Source organism: Emydura macquarii, unplaced genomic scaffold (assembly GCF_026122565.2).
Source record: "Emydura macquarii macquarii isolate MOO-44397 ecotype Brisbane River unplaced genomic scaffold, CSIRO-AGI_Emac_v2 contig_67, whole genome shotgun sequence".
Lineage (NCBI taxonomy): Eukaryota > Metazoa > Chordata > Testudines > Chelidae > Emydura > Emydura macquarii.
The window spans coordinates 2,742,443-2,766,593 of record NW_027130204.1 but is presented as its reverse complement, the minus strand read 5'-3'; the positions used below and the strand labels follow the sequence as shown (position 1 = coordinate 2,766,593).

At 49.2% G+C, this 24,151-nt stretch overlaps 1 protein-coding gene across 2 annotated transcripts in view; it reads right to left on the bottom strand.

The window, feature by feature from the left end:
* SYNPO2L (synaptopodin 2 like) overlaps positions 1–24,151 on the bottom strand; it is a 42,443-nt gene that overhangs the window by 8,995 nt on the left and 9,297 nt on the right. For both annotated transcript variants that reach the window (XM_067537836.1, XM_067537841.1), the window contains exons 2-3: positions 16,258–16,409; positions 9,011–9,651 (exon numbers count right to left, since the gene is read on the bottom strand). In XM_067537836.1, coding sequence (XP_067393937.1) covers positions 9,011–9,651; positions 16,258–16,409 — 793 coding nt within the window. The remainder of the gene's footprint in view (positions 1–9,010; positions 9,652–16,257; positions 16,410–24,151) is intronic.

Genomic DNA, 24,151 nt, shown 5'->3' with positions numbered 1-24,151 from the left:
GTCATGTGCTCCAGCCCCCTAATCATTTTTGTTGCCTTCTGCTGGACTCTCTTCAATTTTTCCACATCCTTTCTGTAGTGGGGAGCCCAAAACTGGACACAATACTCCAAATGTGGCTTCACCAGTCCTGAATAGAGGGGAACAATCACTTCCTTGATCTGCTGGCAATGCTCCTACTAATGCAGCCCAATATGCCATTAGCCTTCTTAGCAATAAGGGCCCACTGCTGACTCATATCCAGCTTCTTGTTCACTGTAACCCCCAGGTCTTTTTCTGCAGAACTGCTGCCTAACCAGTTGGTCCCCAGTCTGTAGCTGTGCATGGGATTCTTCCAGCCTAAGTGCAGGACTCTGCACTCATCCTTGTTGAGCCTCATCAGATTTTTTGGCCCAATCCTCCAATTTGTCTAGGTCACTCTGCATCCTATCCCTGCCCTCCAGCGTATCTACCACTGACCTCAGCTTAGGGTCATCCACAAACTTGCTGAGGGTCCAATTCACCCCATCCTCCAAATCATTAATGAAGACATTGAACAAAACTGGCCCCAGGACCAACCCTTGGGGCACTCCACTTGTTACCGGCTGCCAACTAGACATCTCAGAATTCTCTGAGTCTCTGTGCCCTCTTTCCTAAATATAGGTGCTATGTTTGCTGTCTCCTCTCATGTCCTCCATGAGTTCTCAGAAATAATGTCTGACACATCTTCCTCTAGTTCCTCAGGTTAAACCTTTAGGGTGAATATGCCCAAGCCTTGCTCTTTTCAATAGACTCAACTTAACCAGTTATCTTTAATCTGCTCTTCCCAGATCCTGCCTAGTGAATGCTCCCCTTTCTTGTACATTAAGGGCCAGATCCTGAGCTGATGTAAATCTGTGTAATTCCTTCAACGTGCGTGGAGCTGTGCCGATTACATCAGCTGAGTAGATGGTGTTTCTTTTTCTCCCATTACTATTATCGGGTTTAATGGAGGCTAAAGCACAGTAGCTGTCAGCATGTCAATTTTCTCTTTGCCATCTGTTATATGCTCTCCTTCCCTGTTGAGCTGCAGCCTCTCCTCCCCCATCATCCCCATACTTTCAGTATGTTCACTTTTATGTCCTCTGCTCAACAGTACCTCAGTCTGGACCCTAGTCTCTCTTTGACTTTGTTCCTATACCTCCTTATTATCTCCCTATAGGTTTCCCCTTCCACAACCTTTTTAGCCCTGATGAAACAACATGGGCCCTTGATTGGGATTCCTATTTTCTTTTTGCAGTGGGATTGCTTTCAGCTGGGCCCTGGAGCCAAGGAACCATCCACTGCAAGAAGACAGAATCAGAGGTTTATGTCTGTATTTTATTTTAAGATGATTATTGTTCCCATCATCTTAAGACTTGAGCACATTACATAGTTAAAAATAGACTATGGAATACTGCCAGTAATTGGCAACAAGTCAATTTAATCACACCCATCTCCACTAGGCTGCCGTTCAGCCACCAGCTAACCACATCCCCCCTTTGAAACATGTCCTACTCAGGGACTTGCTAAATTAATTCAATTCACTTGGCAATAATGCCCTGAAAATCACCAAAGCTGAGTGCTGCACTAGGATTTCAATCCTGGGGACTAGGCAGCAGGAAAACCTTGCCCAATCATGAATACCACCATGGAGCATAGGAACAGAAATTGTTCTGAAGGAGTTGGGTCTCCAGTAGCTTGAGTTGCACGTGGAAGAGAACGGAAAGCCATTGCAAAGCACAGAGCTGTGCTATGATGAGCTGACATCAGTAGTCACTGTGGGGTGGGTGGCGGTATTCTGCACTGGGGGAAGCTTCTGAGTAGTCTTTAAGGGTGGTCCTAATTAGAGTGTGTTATAGTACCACAGCCTGGAGGTGACAAAGGCATGAAGAACCCTAGCAACACCTACACCAAGTGATGGTGAAAAAGACACTTCGGGCCATCATTACAAGCTGGGAGTTCAGGAGCAGTGGTGGATCCAATAAGACGTCTGGAGTCTGAACCACTAAGACTAAGGGTGAGCATCCCTCCTCAGTGAAGTGATCAGACACAGCCACCCAACAACTCAAGAGGCTCACAGTGCTTTCACCTCCCTAAGACCATCATAAAGTCAGCAAAGCAGCTAATAAAATAAGCCTGGACACATAACCACTGCCCAGATCAGAAAGGGATCATCAGCTGAAGACATAACTGCACTGTCCATGCCAACCTGAAGCCTAGACTCTGACTGAGAGAGATGCACACATAGTGGTAATCATTTCACTGACCTCTTCTCAATAACCGTCTTCCAAAATATGGAGCGCCAAGACCAGGTGAAAATGGATTGCTAATGTTAAGTGATGGTTTCCTATCCAAAAGCCTATCCACAGCTTGCTTACAGGTGGTAGGTAGGGATGGTGACTTGCCAAAGGGAACAGGAACAGTCCCCTAGGAATATGGGCCCTTGTGAGGTCAGGCACCACCTCCAGGTGGTTAGCTTTGTCTTAGTAGTGGCCATCTGCACACTGCCCAACATGGGCTGAAGGTCACAGCCCATCATTGCTCCACACGGCAGGGAACAGACCTCAGGTGAGATCCTCGGGACAGGGATTGGAAGCACAGTTAGTTAACACCTTCCACCCCCAACTGTGCCTCTTGGTCTTTCAGACCCCTGGTGAGTAGCAGCACCTCTGAGTCTTGTTAGTGACCATATATCTGTGGTCATCCAAGAATCACAGCTGCCAAAGCTGAGGGGTTGAGTAGTGAAACACAGACCATGGTGCAAAAGATTCAGAGTTCCAAGTACTGGTCAAATGGGAAGTATTCTTCATGCCCCTGCTCCCTACAATCCTTGTAACAGGCAGATAGCTCCTTTATTACGCTTACCCTCACTGCCATGAGGTGAGGGGATTTTACACAACCTCTGCAGAATAAGGTATTTGTTTATACACATCCCATTACATTGAATGGTGAAGCCCTGCACATCAGAACAATGGCTTAAAATAAAAGGGTTTCCTTTTCCAGAACAGGATCATGCTGTAATTCTGGTGAATCCACTTAGGCAGCTGAGCCCATGTCAAGCAGAGGAGGAAATTTCCCACTCCCCTTTTTCTCTTCCCTCCTCTCCCCCATATATAGGAAGACAAGTTTCAGGGACTACAAATAGTTCAGCAGATAAGTTTAAACTGAGATATGTTGAAGCCCTTCTGCACTGACTCAAATTCCTACCACAAGATAACAGGCTGGGACCAGAGCCCTGAACTGGTTTATCTGTCTGGGGTTGGCACTTCTGTGAGCCGGGGAAGGGGGAGGGTGTCTGAGCCGGTTCCACATCTGAGTCCATCTATACTGTTGCTGAAAATAAAAGAAACCGCACTAATGAGGTGACTGAGAGGAAACAAACCTGGTGGAAAATGGATTTCAGAACAGAACAGAATGGTGCAGAGATTTCCTATGGCCTTAGGACATCATATGGATCTACCCTTAGAGCTGGGTGAATAACAGATTTTTCAGTTTGCTCACAGTAGCAATTCCAAAAAAATAGAAAAAAAATTAATTTAATCTTAAATAGGAAACAACATTTTTCAAAATGTTTAGTGCATCAGAAAGTTGAATTCTTTTTCCATTTTCAGCATTTTTAACATTTTAACTTAATTTAAAAAAAATTAAAGGAAATTTCAAAACAAAAAGTCATTTTCAATAAAAAAATTTGAAACATTTGTTTAGAAAATGTCAATGTTTTGATTTTTTTTCCAGAGTTTTTTTTCCATAAAATGAACAATTTGGTGAAATTGACACACATTTGAAACATTTTGGTGTCACTGAATCTCCAAGTTTTATAAAAATATTTTCAGTTGAAAAATTGCATCCAGTTCCACCTACCATGCAGCTCTGGAGAGCCAGGGAACCTGGGAGCCATGGACTGCTAGTATCATGATCTGACAGTGCCTGCTCCCGTTCTCTGCTCTCTCTGGACCTCCATTGCTTCGCCCCTTGATCGCTCGACTCTGCTGCCACTGCAACACTTCCATTGCCCAACCTCACTCTTCCTATTGACTGTGCTTCTCACCACATACCAGGCCTGAGTCTCCACTGCCCTGCACTTAGGGGGTCAAGTCCTCTGCTGGTGTTAGTGGGTGAAATTCCATTTTCTCCTTTTGCCATGGTTTACACCTGTGCCATGTGAGTGTAGAACAATACCATCTCTGAAAATGGTTGTGCATTTTACATCCACTTTGCGTGGGTGTGAAAACCAGCACAAGGTGCAAGGCAACGGTGAATCAGTCTCAATGAATGTATACATTGGATAAATACCAATCAGATCGAAATTACGAGAGTCTGGATTAGAAATTGGATGACAAGCAGAAAGCAAAGATTACTCATTAAAGACCTCCAAGTGGGGCATCACATATATGAGCATTGGATCCTTTATTATTATTTAATAGTGCCCCCACTGGTCTAAATGAAGGTTTGAATTCAACAGTGATCAAATTTGCTGACACCACCAAAACTGGAGGGGTAGTAAACATATGGGGTGGGGGTGGTGAATTGACCTGTAAAATGACCTAGAGAGATCAGAGCAATGGTCTACATGCAATGAAATGAGTGGAGTGGCCAAGAATGTAAAGGTCTTCGCTCTAGGGAAAGGAAATAAACCTCTCAGCTACAAATCTGAGTTTGCGAAAGACCCAGGACAGATAGATAGCAACCTTAGTGTGAGATTTTTCCAGTGCAACACTCTTACAGAAAGTGCCAGTGCTATTCATGTGGATAAGGGCTCTTCTAGTCCCTGGTGCTTGGATAGGGCTTTCACTGTTCATCTAGAGAGGTAATGGGGTCACTCTACAGAGCCCTGTTGCCATAGTACCTGGAATTCAATGTGTCATTGGGTATCTCTGCAGTCTAAGAATGAGATAGAAAAATTAGGAAGAATACAAAGAAGGGCAACAAAAATGCTACAGCTTCAAAGGAGAGATGAGAGCTGGAGGAGTTAACTAGAAAAGAGAAGAATCAGAAGGACCTTCAGGGCTGCAGTCTCAATGAAAAGATGAGTTGGTTATTCACAATCTGAAGGGGGCATGGCAGGGAGCCATGGCCAGAGGTTGATGATGGAAGCACTATGGTGAGGTATTTGGAGTTCTTCCCCATAAGAGCAGCTAAGCGGTGGAGCAGACTCCCTGGGAGATTGTGGAGGCTCCATCACTACCAGGATTCAAGGGCTGGTTAGATATGGTGTTAGTGGGAACAAGAGATTCTGCAAAGCAGGGATTTGATTGGACAATCTAAACGGTCTGTAATGGCCTCCTAGCCTATAAATCCAGCCATTCTGCCATTCCTGGGCTGGATGGACCCTATGAGTCATCCGTTCCCCCATGCGGCATCAAGTCCACTTTTGAAAACCAGCTGGTTTTGAACTGGGATCTTGATTCACCCCTCTGGTTCCGGAGGCTCCAGACTGCATGCCCTGTACCATCCCTGTGGGCCGTGCTGGGCTTCAGGGCTGATTCGTCACCAGCAAAGGGCAGGTGGTGGTTGCTCAGGAGGAACTAAAGGGCTTCTCCATGGGAGGGCAGCTTTAAAGTGTGAGTAGGCTTCACTAGCGCTGAACCCAGGCCACATCCCATTGGGGCTGCCCTGGCTGGCCTGAGCCCCCTACCAGCATGGGCACCGCATTCCCCTTGCATTACCATAGTGCCCCTCCAGCTGGGCTTGCAGAAGCCATCGAAGCCAGGAATTGCAGAATGTGTGTGTTTTCCGTGCAGGAGTTTCCCTAGCCCTCCTCGCCATAGTCTGGGAACGCCTTTGCTCCTATCACTGCCTCCCCAGTGTTCCTTGCTGTTGTTCCTTGGGTTTTCAGTGACCAGACCATTGTGCTCTGGCCTGACCAGGGCAGAAAGTTTGTCTCCACCTTGCAGCATAAAGTTGCAGCCCAGGAAAAGGTCAGGAAGCATATCAGGAAAGGAAAGGACTAGCTCAGTCGACAGTGGTGTTAGGAACCCTCTGTCCAGCTAGCCACATCCTTACGTCACCTCTGCCCATGGGAGATTATTCTGCCATCAGAAATGCTTTGCTTTAAATATGTGGCTTTCCTGGGAGCCTTCTGTGCTGACTCTGTTGGTGAAAATAAGCCCTGCTGTAAAGTGATTGCTCACCCAGTGCTAGGACTATCAGGTAGCAGAGAGCAGCTGGCCGTGCCTTTCTCGGCATTCACCTCATACTTGTACATTATTCAAAGGGGAAAAAATAGCTTCATCCTAGGGGGGTGGAAAATGCTCTTTTCGCTGCTGTCCTCAGTGGGGGTGAATTCTAAACAGGCTGTGGAACAAACAGAACCAGCCAAGGCCTGGCTTTGCGTCATCAGTGCTGCCAAGCTGGCTCTGATTTGAGATAGCATCTGCTAGATTGAGTCTACCTTGTGACACGGGGCAGAGCAGCAGGAGGAAGGAGCCTAGCTGAGGAAGCAGCCTCCAGAAGCTCCCTTAGGTAAGGAGACACGGGGGTATCACTCCTAGAGATGGAGGAAACCAGCAGCTGTTGTAATAGCCTCACAACACCAACTCACAGACTTCGAGACCAGAAGGGACCATGGTGATCATCTAGTCTGACCTCCTGCACACCATAGGCCACAGAATTGCACCCACCCACTCCTGTAATAGACCCTGAACCTCTGAAGTCCTCAAATTATGATTTAAAGACTACAAGATACAGAGTATCCACCATTGACTCTAGTTCAAACTAGCAAGTGACGTACCCCACGCTGCAGAGGAAGACAAAAACCCCAGGGTCTCTGCCAACTTGACCTATGGGGAAAATTCCTTTCTGACCCCAAATATAGCGATCAGTTAGACCCTGAGCATGTGGGCAAGACCAGCAGCCAGGCACCTGGGAAAGAATTCTCTGTAGTAACTCCAAGCCCGACCCATCTAGTGCCCTATCTCCAACCACTGGAGATATTTGCTAATAGCAGGAGCAAGTCTAGTGGTTAGAGCAAGGGACTGGAAGTCAGGATTCCTGGATTTTATTCCCAATTTGCTGTGTGACCCTGGGCAAGTCTTTTAACCTCTTTGTGCATCAATTTCCCCATCTGTAATATGGGAATAATATGAATGACATACCTCACAGTGAGGCTGTGGATGTGAATTAATTGATTGTACAGCAGTTTGCCATCCTTGGATGGCAGATGCTATTGTATGACATATTGATAGAGGTGGACAGATCACAACTCTAAAGAAAGGATGGATCTGGCTCTGCCACCATGGAGGGTGTTAAAATAATGCATGGGTAGCGGGAGGCAGGTAAGATGTCCAAGACCAAGGGAGGTGGGACCCAAATTTCTTCTTCCCCATAACACCTTGCTACAAGTTCTTGAGAGGAATCGATAGAATGATGAGGGGAACGGGTGGGGAAAGCTGGCCAAGAATGTAATACAAGAAGTAGTGGCCTTAAACTAATAATCAACATGGGCGGGTTTAGATTAGCTATAAGGAAAAATATCCTAATGGTAAAAGCAGTTAGTGGAGCAGTGATCAGGGAGATCACAGAGGTATATCCTGCGTAAATGTTCAAAAACAATAAAAGAGGATGGAGAAGTCAGACCAAGAGGATTAGATTTGGTTACTTCTGAGATCTCTTCTAGCCCTGATCTCCATGAACCCTAGCAACTGCTAGGTTTAATCTGCGAAGCGGGTCAAGGATGAATGGAAAGATACAGAATCATAAAACCACAGAAATAAGAGATACAAAGGTCCTGTTAGGTCACTTTGGGTATGTCTACACTGCATTGTAACCCGGGTCTGTGGGACTCCGGCTTGTGGACATCCAAGCCTGTTCTTGAGTGTCCACATTGCATTGTAAACCTGGGTTTTCAGTTGCTGTACCTCTGTCTCACAGCCATGCTAACATGTCCATACTGCATTACACTGACCTCCTGAATAGGGCCTGTGGCTTGAGTAGGGTCCACACTGCAAAATGACAGTGTTTAGATCCAAGTCACAGGAGGACTCAGTCTCTGACCCAGCCCCCAGCAGGGTCCTAGATCCCAGGTCCTGAGAGCTTGGTGACCTGAATCATACTGATTTATGTGTGCACGGAAGAGGAGCTTGGGCTCAAATCTGAGTCAGTCAGGCTTAGCAGACATACTGATCTAGTCCATCACTCAGAAGCCAGTGTAGGATTGTTCCCTATCATGTATTCTCTGGTGCTTTGTCCCAGTTTAAATGTCTCAAGTGAGGGGCACTGACATATTTTCCCCCTCTCATTTCTCCTCACTGACTTGCCCATGCTGCCATTGCATTGAAAGCAGTCTCCCCTGCTGGAGCTAGCCAACTAGAGCCACATCCAGACACACGCACATTCCTGCCGACACAAACAAGGCTGCAGAGAAATCACCCTTCGCAGGGAGAGGAAAATGGACAGGACCCCTTGATCTTGACAGGGTAGGAGGACCAGTCCCAAGGAGATATAAGCCACTGATAACAATATTTTGGGATGGTCCTCAGTGGAGACCGTCTCCCTTCTTCTCAAAGTCCTCAAAGTCTCTGTCCCAGCAATTCTCCTTGACCATGGAGGCTGGGTGCAACCCCTTTGGAGCCCATCCATATTGCTCCTTCGCTTGAACACAGAGGTAGCTATTGAGTGAATGGAGCTGCTTTGTCCCCCAGCCTAGGCAGTGAGAGACCAGGCTGAGGACTCACACCCGAGTCACTTCCATGGAGTGCAGGGCGTTACCAGCATCCACTTAACCCGGACAGTTTCAGTACAAACAATCTCCCTCCTGTTTTCAGCAGAAATCAGGGTGGGGCTTGGGGGCGTCCTCCCTCTTTTTATGCTTGAATTCTAGCCTCCCAACATCTTCCCTGAATGTCTACCAGGGGCTACACCGAGTGACCTAAGCCACAGGCTCGGGTCCTTGCAGGGCTGGCCTGGTTTGCCTCATTCCACGAGAGGTGCTAGATGAAACGCTGAGTGGGAAAGCCGGCCTGGGAAAGGGGCTGGGCACAGGCCGGGCTGCGGGAGGTGGTCTGGGGGCACTTACTGGCTTTTCTGGCTTTCTCTGCATACGTGGTGGTTAAATCTTCATCAACAGGGTGCTCGACTGGACCCACCATGGGGATGAGGTGGCGCTCAGCTCGGATGGTCCTGGTGGCATGGGGCAGGAGCATGGCCTCTGGGGAGAGCTCCCTGCCCTCTGCCAGGGGTGGCTGCAGCAGCCCCTCACTCTCTGAGAATGGGGTGTCTGTGCAGCTGCTGGGCTGGGTCACACTCTTTCTCTCGGCCATGCTGGTCACGGTCCCTCCTCCCTCTCCAGCCTGCGCTGCAGCCTCTGGGGTGCTGTCATAGCCGCTCAGCTCAGACAGGGACACCTCATCCTGGGGCTCGCCTGCCTTGTTGGCACCCCCAGGTGGAGAGCGAGGGCTCTTCTTGCGGGCCCGCCGGTGCTTCTCCTGGGCAGTGTTGTCGGCATCGCTGTCTGTCTCGCCATAGTATGCCTCGCTGTCTGGGGGCGAGGTCAGGCTCCCCAGCTGCTGCTGCCGCCTTCGCTGCGGCTCAGGCGGGGTGGTGGCCAGGGGACCGGCCAGCTCTGGGCTGACGGTGGAGGGTGGGGAGAGCACTTGCAGCCCCCCGGGGGAAAGCGAGCGCGGGAGCTGTGTGCCAGGCCGGTCCCCGCCAGCCGCCCTGTGGAGAGAAGGAGGAGTGACTCGGTGAGTTTCAGTGAGGGGTGGGAGGGTAGGTTCTTAAGATGCCAGGCCATGGCTTTCAGCCTAGGGGAGGGAGCAGGACCTCAGCAGGGCAGGCCTTAGGGGCCTCTGCTATCCGGATGATGCAGACCAAACTCAAAACCACTCTGCGGTTGCAGCTCCGATGACCAATTCATCACTGACATAAGCTACACCTGCGGGGCCCGAACCAATTCTCCAGCCTGTCACCTGCTCTAGTCATAAAGGGCCAGCTCCATCCAAGGGTTTAGCCTCCTAAACTTCCACTGAAGGCCATGGAAGCTAAACGCCTTTGTGGATCTGGGCCCAACATCTGTGCAAAGTAGGTTTAAACTGCCATCAAGTCACAATGCTCCAATGGCACAAGGCAACTGCAGAGCCACCAGCCAGCCAGGGACCTGGGTGGCAAACAGCCAGTTGGAAGTCTGCATGCCCTGCCCAGCCAGCATAGTGGCATTGCCACGAAACGGGACATCGTCCAAGCAGCACAGTGCTCCAGCTATTACTGGTGGCTGGAATGGCCCCCACGGGCAGCCAGGCACATTAGAGCAGCCTTGAAACTGCTTGAACTTATGTCAGGCCCCAGAGTCAAGAGTTGGAGCCGTAGTGTGTTACACCCACTCTGCACAGATGTATGTGGCCACACAATGGCAAAGCCTGAGAAACAACCCAGACACTTGGGGAGAGGCTCTGCTGGTCCAGAAGGACAGTTCTCGGCTGATTCAGCTCTGCGGCAGTGCCATAGGCCAGGGAATTGGATGCGGGTACAGTGGAACCCTGGGCTTTGGCTGCTTTGGTCCTGCTGCTGTGCACAGAGGCCCCAGAGAGAAGCGGTGTTTGGCAGTGAGCGCCCAGCACTAGTTGGCCTGATGGGCATCCCTGGGTGGAGCCAGGGCAGGTCATGGGTCATTTCTCTGCTTCCTGGTTTGGCTGTGCTGGAAAGTGGGTTGGCTACATCTGCTGCACAGGAATAGCAAGTGGCACCCCGTCTTCCCCTCCCCCAGACCTGGGGGGTTGTTGTGCTTCTCAAAGGCATATTGTCTCCAGACCCTACAGCTAAGACAAGGCACTTCCTACTTCTTTGTCCATCCCGGCTAGGCTGGGGAGAGGTGTAACTGAGCCCTGCACTCTGATTTCTGATGACACTCTCCCGGGCCCAGGTCTGACAGCTCCAGCCAGGCAAAAACTCAGTGGGGCTTTCACTTGCAAAAGGCTGAGTAAGGACTTCATGATCTGGCTCTTGGGTTCTCATTGGGGCTGAATCCTGCCATTCCTATTACCCAGAGCCTGATGTGTCAGAACTCCCACTGGGCTGTGTCTGCACTTCCGGCAGCACTCAGAATACACACACTGCATGTGTAGCTACATGCTGCAGGGTAAGCCTCTGGCAGCAGGGACACCACACTGATGTGGGATGCATGGGGTGGGCGTGTAGAGAGCCATGGAGGGAACATCCCCAGGGGGCGGGAGGGCTCAGACCTTTAGGGCAGTCTACTCTACTCGCCTAAGCCAGGCCTCACTGTCTGCACTGCCATTTATAGCTGTGCACGCTGAGTGTGAATGTATCTGTATGCTATACACCACTGTAAGTGGAGTTGCACTGTAAGAACCATGCACACACTGAGTAAGGATTTGGAGTTTGGCACTTAGCCGCCTTTTCCCAAGCTAAGTTTCATCTTTCAGACTAATAAATGCTTGAAAAAGAAAAGCTCTTTTGGCAGAGAGGGAGACTCTCATTGTCAATCTTGGACGGGAGGCGGGGGCTGCATGGGCTTCTACTGCAAACACTTGGAGCAGGTGGGTCTCTTAAATGTAAGGATTACAACAGAGAAATTGGTGCTTGGCTTGATTGAAAACTTTAATTAATAAGTAAAAAAAATGTAAATGACAGGCACCTAAAGCTTTTAAAGGGATTTAGGCACATAGAAGCCTAAATCCAATCAACTGTCAATGGGATTTAGGCTCCCAAGTGCCTAAATCCCTTTTGAAAATGAGTCTCAGGCTCCTAAATCAGTTAGGCATTGCAATGCTGAGCGCAGCAAAGCTTAACTATCTTTACAAATCTGGGTCTTAGGTGCTTTTGGAAATTATACCTCTTTCACTGACAAGGAAGGGGTTAAACCTGGAGAGCCACGGGCCAGGTCTGTAACAGTGTAGCTAGGCCTACAGAGAAGGGAAGAAGCTGTAGCACCAAGTATCACTGTTCTGGATTGTCTTTAGACTAGAGCAGTAGCACCACGGGCTTAGCAGCCTGCTTTACTCCTGGTCCCAGAACTCTGGCACTCTGACGGGCCCAGTGCCTGCGGCGCTGCATGAGACACTGGTGCCAGCTGGCTAACTCACAAGGTCATTCCCACTGCCACAGTTGCTTGCCTGGAACGTATTTCAAATCCCCTCCCATAGAACCATGGGTGCAAATCATGCATGAGAGATCTCTGAATGGAAATGTCACCTGCTAAGTGGGGAGGGCAGTCTTGGAATTTGGTTCTGTTGAAAATGGGCTAGTCTGGGACTCTCAAACGTTGTCATGGTGTTTGTCCCTGTCTGTTGGGTTCTCTCTGAGTGCAAGTAACTTCCACATATCCAAACATAACAGTGTTGGCCACATCTCGACAGAGAGATGTCGCATTGACACCCCACTGCTGTGCTGGCCTCATCTCCTCCCATTTATGGCCTCCCAGACCAACTCTTTCCTCTTGCTATCAGCATCCCTGAATCCCTAAAATAAAGAGACCTCTCACTCCCTAACTTCCCCCTGCTGCTTTTTTGGCAGTCACTCAGCATCATTCATTGTTGTGAGAGTCAGGGCTAGGAACCGAAGCCAGGAGTCCTGGCTGCTAGCCCCCATCTCTCACTCCGACGCATGCACTCACCAGAATCAGCAGCACACTGACTCTCCCGTCTGAAAGAACATGAATGTTGTGCTGCATGAGAACATAAATACAGCTCAAGGAGCAGAGATGTAGCAGGAAGCAGCGTTTGGCAAACCCCATTGCAGAGTAAGGCCAGCTGGTTATGTTATCCCAAAACCGTCTCATGCTGGCCTCTGGACAGCTGATCCACACACCCAGTGGGGAGACTGTCTGTGTCACTTTGCTAATTCAAAGTGTGTCAAATTTGTCCCAGAGCCTGTGGCCTGCAGATGGGCTCTGGTGTGGTGAAATAAGGCCAGAGCTATTCCGGACACCTTCCACAGGCCTCTCTTGTCACACTTTATCACTGGTAAGAGCCCAAAACCACAGGTGCACACACCAAAATGTCTCCGAGCACTGGCTCACTGCAGCTAGGAGGAGACCCACTGTCTCTCCTGGCACTGATTTATTGTGGGTGGGGCCATCCTGCATATCCCTCCGTCTCGTCCCTGTCTGAGCACGGCCACCCTTAGGCCCGACTTTGCAGAGACCATCAACCAGCGTGACTCTTTCTTGCCACTGTCCAGGGGCTGAGGATTTTGTCCCATCAGCGCTGTGGAAGTCTCATTGCCTGCAACATTCACTAGTCACAAGTGCTTTTTCCAGTCTGGGGGACAGCAAGGGAGAATTCTTATTGAGAACCTTATTGAGGGCACAGGAACAAACCATCCCGATGTGCAGAAAGAACAGCAAATATGGTAGGCGTCCATCTTGGCTTAACAAAGAAGTCTTTGGTGAACTTAAACACAAAAAAGAAGCTTACAAGAAGTGGAAGCTTGGTCAGATGACTAGGGAGGATTATAAAAATACTGCTCGAACGTGCAGGAATGAAATCAGGAAGGCCAAAGCACAATTGGAGTTGCAGCTAGCAAGGGACGTGAAGGGGAACAAGAAGGGTTTCTACAGGTATGTTGCCAACAAGAGGAAGATTAGGGAAAATGTGGGCCCCTTACAGAATGTGGGAGGCAACCTAGTGACAGAGGATGTGGAGAAAGCTGAGGTACTCAATGCCTTTTTTGCCTCTGTCTTCACAGACAAGATCAGCTCCCAGACTGCTGCACTGGGCGGCACAGAATGGGAAGGAGGTGAACATGCCGCAGTGCTGAAGGAACAGATCCAAGACTATTTAGAAAAATTGGACATACACAAGTCCATGGGGCCGGATGCAATGCACCCGAGGGTGCTGAGGGAGTTGCCTGATGTGATTTCAGAGCCATTGGCTATTATCTTTGAAAGCTCATGGCAGTTGGGGGAGGTCCCTGATGGCTGGAAAAAAGCAAATATAGTGCCCATCTTCAAAAAAGGGAAGAAAGAGGATCAGGGGAACTACAGACCGGTCAGCCTCACCTCAATCCCTGTAAATATCATGGAGCAGGTCCTCAAGGAATCCATTTTAAGGCACTTGGAAGAGAGGAAGGTGATCAGGAACAGTCAACACAGATTCACCAAGGGAAAGTCATGCCTGACCAACCTGATTCCTTTCTACAAAGAGGTGACTGGCTCTGTGGATATGGGGAAAGCGGTGGACGTGATATACCTTGACTTTAGCAAAGCTTTTGATATGGTCTCTCACAGTATTCTTATCAGCAAGTTAAGGAAGTATGGGTTGGATGAATGGACTATAAAATGGATAGAGAACTGGCTAAAGCATAGGGCTCAATGAGTAGTGATCAATGGCTCCATGTCTAGCTGGCAGCTGATCTCAAGCGGAGTGCCCCAGGGGTCGGTCCTGGGGCCGGTTTTGTTCAACATCTTCATCAATGATCTGGAGGATGGGGTAGATTGCACCCTCAGCAAGTTTGCAGATGACACTAAGCTGGGGGGGGAAGATAGGGAAGGATACAGAAGGACCTAAACAAACTGGAGGATTGGGCCAAAAGAAATCTGATGAGTCCTGCACTTAGGACGGAAGAATCCCATGCACAGCTACAAACTGGGGACCGACGAACTAGGCAGCAGTTCTGCAGAAAAGGACCTGGGGGTAACAGTGGATAAGAAGCTGGATATGAGTCAGCAGTATGCCCTGGTTGCCAAGAAGGCTAATAGCATATTGGGCTGCATTAGTAGGAGCATTTCCAGCAGATCACGGGAAGTGATTATTCCCCTCTATTCGGCATTGGTGAGGCCGCATTTGGAGTATTGTGTCCAGTTTTGAGGAGAGGCTGAGGGAACTAGGCTTGTTTAGTCTGCAGAAGAGAAGAATGAGGGGAGATTTGATAGCAGCCTTTAACTACCTGAAAGGGGGTTCCAGGAAGGATGGAGCTAGGCTGTTCTCAGTGGTGGCAGATGACAGAACATTGGTGAGGCCGCATTTGGAGTATTGTGTCCAGTTTTGGGCCCCCCACTACAACAAGGATGTGGAGAAGTTAGAGAGAATCCAGCGGAGGGCAACAAAAATGATTAGGGGGCTGGAGCACAAGACTTATGAGGAGAGGCTAAACGAACTAGGCTTGTTGCGTCTACAGAAGAGAAGAATGAGAGGGGATTTGATAGCAGCCTTTAACTACCTGAAAGGGGGTTCCAGGGAGGATGGAGCTAGGCTGTTCTCGGTGGTGGAAGATGACAGAACAAGGAGCAATGGTCTCAAGTTGCAGGGAGGGAGGTTTAGGTTGGACATTAGGAAAAACTTTTTCACAAGGAGGTTGGTGAAGCACTGGAATGGGTTACCTAGGGAGGTGGTGGAATCTCCATCTTTAGAGGTTTTTAAACTGTGGTTTGACAAAACCCTCGCTGGGATTATTTAGCTGAGGTTAGTCCTGCTCTGAGCAGGGGGTTGGACTAGATGACCTCCTGAGGTCCCTTCCAAGTCTATGATTCTATGATTCTATGAACTCTGCAGTGTCAGGGAGAGGGATCAGATGGGACCCACCAGGGCTTTTCCAACCCCAACCTACAGGCTTTCCTCCTGATCTGGACTCTGATCCAGCAAACCCGAAAGCACTTGTTTAACTTCTCCGGAATAGTCCCACTAAAGTTAATGGGCTTAGTCCCAGGCATCGGTGCTTCTTTGGATCAGGGCCTTAACCAGAAGGGCCTCTTGCAGGCCAGAGGGACCTGTCTGGACACATGCATCTTACTTCTTTGTATCTCTTTCCATCCCATTATTGGCCTTCCTATGGAATGCTGTAATTAATGCCCCACTATTTCCTTTAATGCAATTAGCCCGTGTGTAGTCAAACAACGTTGTACAGAATACTCATTTATCCAAAATAAAGCAATGCCCCTAATGTTACTAATAACTGTGAGGAACGGTCTTGTGTGAACCACTGCCTGCTACAGAATGGAATCCTAACTGCTCATTTTTGAGTCATAGTCCCTGTACTGCTAACAGAGATTCTCTTAGCTAAAGCAGTAAGAGCAGGGAAACTAAGTTTTGTTCCCCACTGTTGCTGTGCTGTCTAATTGGCCATGGAGTACGGCACAGAGACAGCCAGGAAGTCCTAGGTGGTCATACATTTAATGCATGAAAAGTCCTCCAGACTCCTGTTTTGCTGACTTATTTTCATGTCCCAGTGCACTAGGACAAGGCTGCCCTGCCTTGTGTTAGCTAAAGTGATATCCGCATTCAGCTTGTGTGACAGCTGCTGTGCAGAACGGAGCTGTCCTGCCCTGGGCTGTACCCCTGCCCGGCATCCCAGTCCCGTGCCTGTTACCTTTTCACACAGATGTGGAGAGTGTCGCTGGAGGAGTCGATGATCTGCATGGCACTGGCGTGGGAAAGGCCGGCACACAGCTTTCCGTTGATGGACACCAATTCGTCGTTTTCCCACAGGCCTCCACGGCACGCTTTGCTTCTCTTGCGGATCTGGAAGAGGGAAAGCAGAGTGAGGCGGGGAGGGAAGGAAGGAAGGAGACTGTGTAACTGCATGCCTCATAACCTTTCCAGGCTACTGCACCCCTTTCACGAGTCTGATTTGTCTTGCGTACACCAAATTTCACCTCACTTAAAAACAATTTGCTTACAAAATCAGAGATAAAAATACAAAGATGTCACAGCACCCTGTTACTGAACAATGGCTGACTTCCTCATTTTTACCATAGCATTGTACAACAAATCAACTGGAATGTAAATACTGTACTTACATTTCAGTGCATCGTACATAGAGCCGTGTAAACAAGTCATGGTCTGTGTGAAGTTTTAGTTTGTACTGACTTCGCTAGTGCTTTTTATGTAGCTTGTTGGCAAATATCTAGCTGAGTTGATGTATCCCCGGGAAGACTTCTGTATGCCCCCAGAGGTAGACATACCCCTGGTTGAGAACCACTGGTCTAACTCAGTTGACTTTCAGCCACTGACTTATACGTTGCTCTGCAAATTGTCCCCCAAGGAGCCACATCAGAGCAAAGAGCGCTGCTCGCTCAGAGCAGAGCAAAGCACCAGGGGCTGCTAGGTGTGTCGTGGACTCTAATCCCAGCTGAGCCGTAGGGCCTCAGGCAACCCTCATGAATCTCAGCACCCATGAAGGGGTTCTTCCACTAAGTGCAGAGATGAGCTTTTCATTAGCCAGATTTGCGTCTATTAGTGCAAATTAACACCTCGATACTCCTCTCCCCTCCTTCCCTCCTCCCCCGCACCATCCGGCTTCAAAGGGGAGGGAGCAGGAGCATTTTAATCCGGCTGTGTCTCAGCTCCCCCAGCTGTGATCGCTGAAGCTGTCTCTCCTGAGGTCTTGCAAATAGAACATGCCCTGTGCATAGGCGGCTTTTCCCTTTCTCACCTCTAGACCTTGAGATGGGTCCAGAAGAAATGACCCCTGTGCACTTGTAGCCCGGAGAGGACAGGCATGTAGTTGCGAATAGTAACTGGCATGGACTGGATGGGGAGTAGCTATAACTTTGGAGTGCTCCATTCCTAGCCAGGGATGCCTGTGCCATGGTGCGTGGGTGGCAGAGGAGACATTTTCACTGCTGAGTCTCATAGAAGTGTGTGATGGGGAGGACTAGGCCAGAGGCCCCCCTGCTGGAGGGGGCCCAAACACAGCCTAGTAGAAGATCTTTGGGGCGGGGTGTGGGGTAGTGGTGGCAAGTCCGCTCATTATAAGCTGATTTGGGTCTTTTTGTAACCCAGGCACTTGTTGCCAGCTGAGTGGTGCAGATCGCTTTTTGGGGGCCTGTTCCCAGCAGGCTTGCTGCGGCCCCACGTCTGGGTCATTTCGCTGACTCATGGACCCTGTCACTTCTGCAATTTCGGCTTCCAGCAACATGTGACCAAAACCAGAAATGCATAGTCTGCCATCTTTTTTGTGGTAAAAAAATTGGGTGGGGTTGGTCACATTTTCACCAGACATGCTTCGCTTTCTCTTAGGGCGGGGCATGGCAACTAATCCCCACAGCGAGCCAAAGGCCTGGGACTTTTAACGCCACCCCATCTCCACTAAAAAGATGCATTTTCCATGGCAATCGTCACAATCCTTAGGGCAGGGGGAGTCAATAGACGGACTGTGGGCCAAATCCGGACTGCCAGAGGCTTTTGAACAGAGCCCAAAATCTTTTTATTTACTTATTATTATTATTATTTTCTCTGGAGTCTGGACCAAGAAATTTGGACCTTGGCAAAGAATAATTGACTCCCCCTGACGTAGGGACTGTGAGAGGATTGCCCAAGTGCCTGGCCTCTCCATTGCAGCCCCTCTCCCCCAGTGAGGGGCTTTTGCCCCAGTCACAGTACCCATTTGGGGAGCAGGGGCAGTTGTAGGGGTGCTGAGAAGGGGGTTCCACTGGAGGTCTGGGGGGCCTGGCTGTCGTGGGTGCATTCCCATCTGCCAGAGTTGGAGTGGGCTGAGATGCACCCTTCTCCTGCTGTCCCCTAAGTAAAGCAGTGGGGTGGGAGTGGCGGCAGCCTTAGTGTGGCTTCCTGGCTTCAGCTGTGCCCACAGACATCATGAAAGCCCCACGGGACAGGAGCCAGGGCTGTGCGGTGAGTGCAGGGCTCTCCAACACCGCCTGGACCTACCCTCCCCAGTGGGCTGGGAGTAGGGCTGCAGTGGAGGGCGGGGGTGGTCAGTGCCCCCCTTGACCATAGCATCGGGGGCCCGTTCAGTCAGGAGGCTGCGTCACCTCTAGCTGGGAGTGAGAAGACAGTTTGTGCTATGAGTTGTTTGTCTTTATCTTGCCACAGCCTCCGAGTCTCAGCCCCGTGCTTGGCCTGCAGGCTTAAAATAGGGACTGGCTCATCCCAGCTGCCACATCCATCAGCCCGGACTCCAGCCTCTCTTCCCCCTGACTCTTCACCCTCCTCCTCCTCCTCATTACCACAAGCAGCCTGGGATGAGAACATGAGGGCCTGTAATAAACCACTGGAGAAAGAACAACTCTTGCTCTGATGAGAGCCTCTGCCCTATGCTCTCTTCTGCTCCCAGGGGCAGCTCTTAGCCCGCCAGCCAAAGAGAAAATAAACGAGCTACACACCTCCCTGCTGAGACACTCGATACACCAGAGACGGGACACAGATGCAAGGATGTCCCATGGGCATTGGAGAAACGCCACCCATTGCTCGAGGACAAAGCACTCCATGCTTGGCACCAGGTGGGGGCTAGCCCACATAGTTGGTTGTTTCCGCTGGTGCAGAGAGAGCAGCCAGGGTTAAGCTCTGCCAACAACATCAAGGAAGTCACTCTTCTCATCCTATTGTGTCAGCTTGTGCCTGTTGAGTGCAGGGACATGGTGGAGACAGGCAGAACCAGTGAATCTGTCTAGCCAGGGTCCCATATTGTAGTATCCCTCCCTCACTGTAGTATCCATGTGCTGGCCAGAAAAAGGGAGCCTGGATGCTGGATTCACACCCAGGAGGAGTGAGCATGGATTTGGGTACGTTTCATGCTCTCAGCTCAGTATGGTTTGGCCCTGGGGGAGGCAGAAAGGACAGTGATATCTGCAATGAGCAGGCTGATGGGGCATGAGTCAAGAAGAGGTGTCAGCTGCAGTTTGGAGAGCTTTTCATTCAGCCACCCAGCACAGTATCCTGGGAGATTCTGGCCTTAGGCTCCACACAGACTTGCACCAGAAAAGCAGAAGATGTGAACTAAACCCAATGAAGGTCTTTCAGTGCCAGCGTGTGTAGGCCAGCAAGAGAGCTCCAGCTCCTTCCCCTCCTCTCTCCTCCCTGGAAAAAGGAGAAAACTCCCAGCAGAGGGGGAGAAATACAGAGCCTAAAAATAGGATGGAAGGCTTCCCAGCTGTAAGCGCTTCTGTGTCCAGCTCCATATGAGCCTAGCATTCCCCCCTTGGAGCATAGCTAGGAATGGTGTATTCACAGAGCAGCTGCAATGTGCTGGGTGCTCTGTATAAGCACAGCCCAGGGCAGAAGGCAGCATAGGCTATTATGGGGAGAGGAGGAAAAATGCACATCCTGGCCGAGGGATTATTTGGCAGCCATCCCAACAATGCGCATTGTGCCAGCGACATCCATCTCGGGATGGGGAATGGCACGAACTTGCTGGCCACAGGACTGGGAAGAGCTTTCTGGCCAAGTTACAGCCTGCACGCCTCACTCTATGTACGGTCAGGAACGACTTCACAGGTCAGGCATGCAGCCTGGCATTTGGGGCAAAATAACGCCCCCTGCTGGCCATCCAGGGAACCGCAATACCATTAACTGGGAGGAGCATTTGCTTATGGCCCCCTGGCTAGGAGAGAAAAGAGTAGGACTACAGCTATTCCAGTGATCTGGGAAATGATGGTGGAAGTGGAACTTTAAAGGAACCTGAGGGAAATCCTCTGCATCCTGTGCTGGTATTGGAGGGTGGGATCCCCTTGCAACACCTTTCTTGTCAATTTCTGAAGCAGCTTTGGTGGGCTGTGAGGAGGGGACCTGGGCAGCCTTTCTGTGCTGGCTTCTCTGGAGCGCCACTATGCTTGGCACCATGGTTCCTCCCTTTGGAGGAAAGCAAGCCCCAAACACTTTTCCCCTCCTGCCAGTTCTCTGAGCATCATGTGTTGTCCTGTCCGGCTGCTCTCCCCTTCCCTATTCTCCTCACAGTTTTGTTAGAACTGGGCTTGTCCTCTAAAGGGCTAATTCAGCCCCTGCTGGCACCAGCAACTACCACAGTGAATTGACTTGAAAACCAGAAGACATCTGGAGGTCTCAGGGGAAGGGCAGTTTCATCCCCCGCAGAGTCCCCATTTGGAGAACACATTAGTTTCCATGGGATGACACACATGCTTAAATTTAGGCACATGTTTAGGGCCTTTCCTAAATCAGGGCCTTGTTCATTTATGCAAATGAAAATACAAAGAAATGAAAAGGTGTCTAAAACAGGTATGTGTTTGATTCTTTCTCCCCTACCCCCTTCCTCAGTATGACTCTATTCCCTGTAAATTGCAAATTCTTTGGGGAGCAAACTTTTGTGTTTGTGCCACACTTAGCACAAGGGGAGGGAGCTGACACAGATGTAGCTGTAATATAAATATTTGTTATCATTTTTATCACTGTCTCCATTAAGTGCCTGTTAAACTAGGAAGTGGAGATTTAAAGTGATTTTTGAACTCACTGACTCAAATGGAAGTTGTTTACTGTGAAGGGGTGGACTAGGACCAGAAGTCCCCTGCTGGAGGCCTCAGGGTCCTGCCACACCCCATCCCAGAAAGGAGCAGAAGAAAAGTCTTTCAACCAGCCTAGAGTGGTTGTGGGGAAGCAGCCAATGATATAGGCTGCAAGGAGCAGCCAGTCAGGATCCAGCAAACTCACATAAAAGGAACTGCAGGGCCAGGATCAGTTAGTTGCTGCCTGGTGCTAGAGGGTTTTTCTGCTGTTTATACTAACTTGTTTTGTTTTATTTTCAATAGACTTGATTAATTCTGCCCTCTGATATGAGTGTGAATTCCCATTTAAATCAGCATCATGCATTTGAGGGCAGAATTTGGAGTGATATTTCTAGTCTGAATCAATGCTAATTAATGATAATGCCCTCTCTTTGAAAAATACCATACACTCAGTACTTACACCTTAACTGTATCCCCACCACTGGCTATCTTAAGTACTTACAGACTTTCATCACCATGGTATCTAAGTGACTCATGATCTGTAATATAGTTAGCCTCCTGTGAGACAGGGCAGGGTCATTATCCCCATATTGCAGAGGGAGAACTAAGGCACAGAGACATTAAATAATTTGACCAAGGTCACAGCACTTTTCTAGAGCCTCCAACTAGCACCCTAGCCACTGGACCATCCTCCTTCTACATTATCTCCCCAGCTTCCATTTTCCCGATCTAACCATACATAGTTCCTTTCATATTTGTTCATAGATAGGGCTATGATTTTGTCCCAGAGATCAAGGAAATAATGAATTTGAATAAAGTCTGTGAACTCTTAGAAAGGGCTATAAAAACACATTTGACGAGGCCCCCAAATTGAGTAGCATTGTGACCTGACGCAAGGGTGTAGTGAAAACTGCATTATTTGGTGACCTCTCTTTGGTGACTTATCTTTTTCTTTTCCCCCACACCTCTGCTGTGAAAGTTACTAAAAATGTCCATGCCAAAATCATAATCTTACTCATAGGCCATCATTCCTCCAAATCTTTTACTCTGAGGACTTGTTAGTCTGTGGAGTTAAGGCAAATTAACTAAAGCTGTGATGGTCATGCACATAAACTAAAGCGTGTTAAACCAGTATGGACGCTCTCATTCAGAAGCACAAGTGTCAGTTCCTGTAGTTTGATCCTAGGACTACACGAACTAAGGCCACTTCTGAATGAGGGCCTCATCCACCCACGGGTTTAATGCACTTTAACATATGTGCACTAAGCTCACAGCTTTCGTTAATTCGTCTTAACTTTCCTAAATGTCCCCATCTAGATAAGCCCTTCATTGCTGCTCTCTGCACTCCCTCTAGTTGTGACCATGAGCATGAAGGGTAAAAGTGACCTCCATTCTACCACACCCCTAGGAATGCACCCCATCTTTTCTTTCTTTCATTACTCTGCCCGTTCCACTAATTCAGTGGTTTTCAAACTATGGGTACGTGAGCTCTCATCAAGGGGTACGTAAGAAAAATCCTGTAATGGCAGACAACACATTTTATTCAGTCAAACTTGGCAATCTATTCATACATATAATATGGCCCTATCTCAGCTGGGGGTATGCAGTAGACTACATTATTTGGAAAGGGCTACACAGCCTAAAAAGTTTGAAACGTACTGCTCTAATTTATCACATTTCATCAGAAGGAGGGATGGGGAGGAAAGCAGTTGAGAAAGAAGGGAAAGCAAGTGGTGGGGGGGAAAGGTGAACGCAGCAAGTGAAGAAGACAGGAGGGGCCTCGGAGGGTGGGGAGGGAGAGAGCTGAGCAAGGAGGTAGGGAAGGGAGGAGAGGCAGCAGCATTTTCCTTTTGCAGCAACAGGACAAAGTGATTGCTGGATGTGTCTCCAGGGATTTTGGCAGAGCTCTGGAAACAGAATGCAAGTGGGGGGTAGGAGAGCGTCAGATGTGGATTGGCAGCATCTGTCCTTTAGTGTGAACTATATTTAGATAGCAGTATGTGTGGGGTGACACAAACAGGAGCACTAATAATGGAGATGTCCTGATAATAACACAGCAGCTTCATGTCTAGTCTGATCATAGCCCAGGACCCTTCTCAAAGCCTTTCACCCAAGCTTCCCTTAGGGAAAGGGATTGTGCTGTGGGCAATCACACGCAGTTTGCAGTGCCTTTCAGGAGTAAACTGCCTCTGTAGGGCAGTTCCTACAGTACCTGCTTTCTCTTTTATGTGGGACTCAGTGGGGGCCGGGGGGTATCTTTCCCCCAACCCCTGCCAGTCTCTCCAACAACCACCAGTAGCTAGGGTGAAGCAGGAAATGTGGGGAGACCCAGGCTGGTCTTCCCTTTGAGTCCACCATTTTGCTCCCCTTGCCACACAATGGAGGGTGGAGGACAGGAGTCAATCCTGGCTTGCAAAGTGGATCATATACAGCCCCTGAACATGATGCACACTAGTATATGCATAGCCTGGTCACTACAGACTGAGCTACTATTTGTCTCTAGTGACCAGGCAGCTGGAAGGCACTGTTTTGGTCACGCCCAGTCCTATGTGTTTGACATGTAATGAACACTGTGTAGTGCAGGATAAAGGATGCTGGCCAGCCAATTTTAACTTTCTAATTAAGCTTATTTAGCTTTGTCTTTCATTGTAACAGTGAAGGTTTTACAGTAAAAGGGGAGAGGATGAGTTATGAAACTAGCTCTAAAGGGAAACCTTTTCAGGTGTGTGACAGTGCTGGGCAAAATCCACTGACTGGCAGGCGTGGGGGATACTCTGGTCACTGCAACTTCAATTAAACACTGCAGAACAGACAAGTTCTGGTTAAGAAGAGCTGTGCCTAATTGGTGGGTGGAGGAGAGCTGGGAGGCTAATTCAGCCGTTAGGCAGAAGCTACAAAAAGGCACAGGAGGGCAGTAGGAGCGAAAAAGCAGGCAGGGAGGGAGGGAGGGAGAGGAGGGAAGGAAGGAAGGAAGGAAGGAAGGAAGGAACGAACGAACGAAGGAAGGAAGGAAGGAAGGAAGGAAGAAAGAAAGAGACTGCTCTTCTCTGCTTGGCTCAAGATCTG